Here is a 5,391-nt window from a genome sequence, read left to right as displayed (position 1 = left end):
GGAGGCAAGGGGGGAGATCTAAGCCACAGTAATTCCAAAGAGGACCAGAGGTGGGGTGTTCCCCTTCTCCCAAAGTTCTGATGAAGCTGGCTACTGTCCCTTACAAAGCTAGATCAATCATCAAGCTACATCAGAACGTCACTGACATTTCCCAAAGTAGAAACAGAAGAGGGACTAGGGAGAAGCCAGGAATTCTACTAATTCCATGTCAAAAAAAAAAAAAAAAAAGGAATAATTTTTTTTTTTTTTTTAAATACATCTCAGCAGGAGCATGGCAACGTATTTTGGCAAATTTCTTAGATGAAAGCCCACAAAATCCAGGCAAACCAGTAGCTGCTCTAGATAGATCCTTGAATTCAGAATTCTAGGTTTCACAAGAATTTCCCATTTCACAGTCACTGGACGACAGTAACCCTGCAGCTGGCAAGGACCACGTGTTTCAGAACCCACATGCACGACGGAACACAGCTCTTCATGTCCCGGGTCTGACAAAGAACTCGCCTCAGTGGATTCTGCAGGAAGGGCAGGAATCAAGCAAAAGACAGGAACAATATTTATAGGAAGTAAACCAACCAGTTACTTTCAGAGGCATCTCACTGGTAAGAAGCATTGGGGAGGGGGGGAGGGTAAGGAAGAAAGAAATGAGTTTAAATAGACCATGATAAGAAAAACAGCTTCCAAAGATTTAGATTCAAACCTGCAGACCCAGAAATGTTTGGTCATCTATAGTGACTTCATATGAGTAACAATTCTGTTTTAAGCTTTCAAACAAAAGGCACCCACTTAAGATAGAGTGTCACCATTTACTTAAGCAGCACATATGTCTGAACTAGACATCCAAATTCCTGACTCATAGGCTGGGGACTCAATTATACTAAGTTAAAGACTCCAGAAAAAGTGATGAACTATGGAAAAAGATGGGCTATTTTCTTTGGAAATGTCACTGAACGCCTCGTGACGTGCTGGACAGCCTACAAGGCTGGAGGGACAGGGGAGCCAGCAGCACCCTACCTAGCACGTTTCCTGGGGGCACTTCCTCCAGATCTTCCAGCTCTCTTCCCATCAGAAGATACAGGCTCTCCAGCGTGCAGCATGCCATGTGGGGGACAGGAGGCAGGTCCTCCAGTGGAGCCGAGAAGCCTAGTGGGACCTGCCAGAGAAAACGATGAAACCCAAGTGAGGAGAGGAGTAGGCTATCATGGGGCCTCACGGTTTTAGTCAGTCACCTTTGTCTACCCAAAACACACAAAGCTGAAATGTTTTTTTCTGTGGGTTATGACAGAAAACAAGTCACATTTGATGAGGAAATCCTGAAAGACTTAAACCTCTCACGTATTTAAGATGTGCCTAAGTTCCCACCTTGAAGTTCCGAGGTTAGAATTTCTTCTGTGGCCTGGCAGCTCGCTGGCCCGGAGCCCCTGTCACTATGTATGAGTGTTATGCCATGCAATAGTTTTCATGACTATACCGTGTCACTATGTATGAGCATTATGTTACGCAACAGTTCTCCTGATTATACCATGCTTATTTCAATATCAATATTACCATTATTCTTTAAAATTGTTGGGATCTTCATCAGATCCCCATGTTGTGAAAAGCACTCAAAAGGAGCTGTGCTAGTGTCCCGAGACACATGAAAACACCGATTAAAAACGTCATGAAAAGCCAAGCACCTGTTAGGTATGTATGCCACGGGCTTAATCTGAAAGGGAGCATATGCTGAAATACTTGGAACACTGAAGGAAAGACAAAAGACACATGAATAAGAACACACACAAGAATAGCGGGTTTATGGACCCCCTACTTCATTATTTATTCTTAAGGAGGCACTGTCATGATTCAAGGTGTGAGTTTCATATGTGTTCAGAAGTACACCCACTATATCGAAGGACCCCGGAAGTATATCAATCAACAAATGCATGTTTGGTGTCCACAGGCCCAGAGCCAGCACTAAGATGGAATAAAATGTCTTATTAGATCCTACATATGATGTTAAGACAACTGATATCACAAACAAAGAGCCACTGATGAAAAAGGAGCAAAGCAAGACAACTCATGGAGGCGCAAAAGAAAGGAAGACGCGTGAACCTCAGCAAAGAAATGGCTTTTTGACATGTACATCTCAGTGCCCATGTTCTGTATGACTGCAACTCTCAAGAGCAGCTCTAACGGCAACACGACAGCAAATCTAAAATGCAAGAAACACCCCAAGCCTGATGGACTATATAGTCCAGGGACTTGAGGAGGCTGAGGCAGAAGGATCACAGCTCAAGGCCTGCCTAGGCTACAGAATGAGCTCAGGCTTTCCTAGGTAACTCAGTGAGACCCTGCCTCAAAACCAAAGTAAAAACAGCCTATGGCTGTAGCTCGGTGCCTGCCATACACAAGGCCATGGTTCAATCTCTAGTAGCACATGCACACACAGCACATACGCACATACTGTATACGTGTGCTCACTCTCGCCCCAGACACCCTACCCTAGTTGATCCTGCAAAGGAAACCAGCCCAGCAACCCCCTGCTGACAGCAGTGTAAAATCCCCACGACACCCGGCTAAGTGAGAGCCAGCCCCTAAGTCTTAAGAAGTAGGAGCTGATAAGTCGCAGTCTTCTAAACTGCAGGATATGTTATAACCTGTAACACCCCGCAACAGAAAAACAACAGGGGCTAACTTCACAGCAGGTCTGAGATAGTTCACATATCCTGAGGAGTCCTGTGGCACTGACCCCATGGAGTCAACTGTCTTTGTGTTGCTGAGCAGTAGACACATAAGCAACCAGTCCCAACCTGCAGTCTCAGCAACAGATGACACACAGGTGGTCAACAGACGTGCTCAAAGGGTTTGTAACAGCCAGTAAGTCAGTGCTTCACAGAACAATCCAGTCCACTGGGACAGTTCAGAGTACGTGATTCTCAGCGACAAGCTAAGGTCTACTAAGCTCGCTGCAGATGTGCTGCTGTAAGACCTCCAGTTCCCTACAAATCACAGGCCTCCACACACCAAGTACTGTGCTCGGGCCACAGCCCAGCAAGGCCTGCCTGCCCATCATGTAGCACTGGAGAATAAACTGCTAACAGTAGAGACTGGGGGCCAAACTCTTATGGTGTTGGCTCAGGCATCTGTCCACGCTGTCTGTCTACTCTCAGATAGGCCTGAACAGACTTTGGGCTATGCGGGCAGCACCTCTCACCTGCTTGCTTCCTATATCTTCTGCCAGAGGCACTAAGACTTTGGCTCTGCAAACTTCTTGAAGACTGACCACTGTTATTTTGGCTCCAAAATAACATCGACTTCTTCTCTCCATCCCAAAGTGACTCTTACCTTGCTTGATAACCAAAGAAGGCCCGAAAAGCTGTTTACTGGCTCATATGGTTCCCAAATGCTACTATGGGAGCCATTTACACAAAATGTTACCAAGGCAACACAACAGATAAGATAGGAATTGGGGTGCCTTTTTCCTATTCGCCATTCTCCACCACACCCAGCAAGTTTGGAAGTTACCAGACCCCTGAAATAACAACGCTTACCCGCTGTAAAAACTCAGTAGGGCTGTACTTGGGTCCCAGGACAAAAATTTTCTGTCCTCTTCGAGCTATGCCACTGAACACACGAGCAAATGCAATGAAGGCCTCTTGGCTGCTTTCCTCCTGGGGCACAGGTTGAGGGCTAACACTTGCCACATCTGGCTCGTCACCTGCCAGGCACAAAAAGATATTCAGTGCCATGAGTGCTCACTTCAACCCAGGAACTTTGTACATACAGAAGACATGGTGAATAGGAGTATTTGGTTCAAGGATAGAAACAATATTAATAAACACTAAGATGAAGGTCAAAAGATAAGGACAATGTACCAAGTTAAGCGAATATTTTACATCCAAGCCTGTTTAGTAATGCTGTACCTCTTGGCTCATCTCCCTGGGGACTTGCTAGAAGAGCAGCACCATCCTGGGTGGAACCCTGTGGTGCCTGTCCCTGTGCTCCTGCTAGCTTCTCTGCATGTCTCTGCCGTGCGCGTTCACGTCTCTGGGCCATTTCTTCTTGAGTGAGCGGCCTACAGGATGTCACAAATAGGTTATGATCTGGCAGCACCAAGTACCTCTCAGCTCGTCAAGCAGCAACAAGTACTCATATGGCCACAGAGGTGATGATCAGTCAGTCCCACGTTTCCCAAGTTCCCTCCCGCAAAAGCAGTAAGGAGAGCAGGCTCTCTGGCCTGCTACATCCTGGCGGCTCTGAGCTTATGAACTGGTGCGTGAGTGCCCAATGCCCCAAGCAGTACCAAGTGCAGTCACACAAAACCTTCCAGAGATCCTCAATCATTCTGCTGGTAGCAGCCAACCAGGAGAAAGAAAAGAATGGCTAACGGGCAGTGACACTTGGAAGCATGCAAAGGTCACTATAAGGAATGGGGCTTTCTTTTGAAGTTCCAAAGTGTGTATTCACAGAGAACAACTGACTGCTCACAAGGAAGGCTGAGATGTCAGGCTGGGAACTCACAGTTCAGCGACACTAAAAGGCCAAACTAAAGCTCTGGGTCACTATCAGACACAGGAGATGCTCAAAGAGAAAAGGGAGTGTGTAAGAGGGATGGCTGTTTGCCAGGGTCAGGCTGAGTAGAGCCATTAGCAATAATGGAATAATGGAAATTCTTCATGAAAAGTGACTCTCGTTTCTATCAGGATAGAGAAGGTACTGGGAGCTTCTTTTTATTAATTTTTTAATTTATTTCACATATCAACCACAGTTTTCTCTCCCCCCTCTTTTCTCATTCTCTCCCCCACCTCCAGTCTACCCCCCACCCACTCCTACTTGGAGCTTTAATACTGCAAAAAGCTCTATAAAAGGTAAGGTGGAGCCTGGGGATTTAGTTGAGGAATTTGGGTTTGGAAGGGAGAAACTAGGCAAATGAAAGGTCCCCGGGACTGGCTCCCTTTCAAGCATGCATTCTCAAGACCACCCCTGCATGTCCAATCCCCACACAGAGCAGGACACTCCTGGCCCTGAGCTGTTAGAATTTGGCATATTTACAATGTACTGGGGCTGGGCATCCAGACTGCCGGGACAGCCCTTGAACATAGGCTTAAAGAGCTGCAGCAGCTGGGCTACTCTGCCTCCCTCCCATGCTGCCCCTCGCCTCTGCCATCACCATTTCTCTTTCACTGTAATGGACACCATGAAACCAGCCTCAGTCTCTTCTTCCACCCTGCCTTGTCTCTTTGCTTTCCTTTTTCTTTGAGCACCAGAGGCTGTACAGATAGGCACTGTGCACACAGACAGGTTCTGTGCACATGACACACACAGGGCACACAGACAGGCACTGTGCACACAATAGGCACACAGATAGATAGGCACTGTGCACACAATAGGCACAGGGCACACAGACAGGCACTG

General features: G+C 46.9%; 1 protein-coding gene across 2 annotated transcripts in view; it reads right to left on the bottom strand.

Annotated features, from left to right (window-relative positions):
- Efl1 (elongation factor like GTPase 1) overlaps positions 1–5,391 on the bottom strand; it is a 100,326-nt gene that overhangs the window by 63,026 nt on the left and 31,909 nt on the right. For both annotated transcript variants that reach the window (XM_005357682.3, XM_026784390.1), the window contains 3 exons: positions 3,900–4,051; positions 3,528–3,694; positions 1,012–1,150 (listed from right to left, as the gene is read on the bottom strand). In XM_005357682.3, coding sequence (XP_005357739.1) covers positions 1,012–1,150; positions 3,528–3,694; positions 3,900–4,051 — 458 coding nt within the window. The remainder of the gene's footprint in view (positions 1–1,011; positions 1,151–3,527; positions 3,695–3,899; positions 4,052–5,391) is intronic.

The sequence above is a fragment of the Microtus ochrogaster genome, chromosome 22 (genome assembly GCF_000317375.1).
Source record: "Microtus ochrogaster isolate Prairie Vole_2 chromosome 22, MicOch1.0, whole genome shotgun sequence".
NCBI classification, from domain to species: domain Eukaryota; kingdom Metazoa; phylum Chordata; class Mammalia; order Rodentia; family Cricetidae; genus Microtus; species Microtus ochrogaster.
Note: the sequence above shows the minus strand (reverse complement) of the source record. Positions and strands in the feature narration are given on the sequence as shown.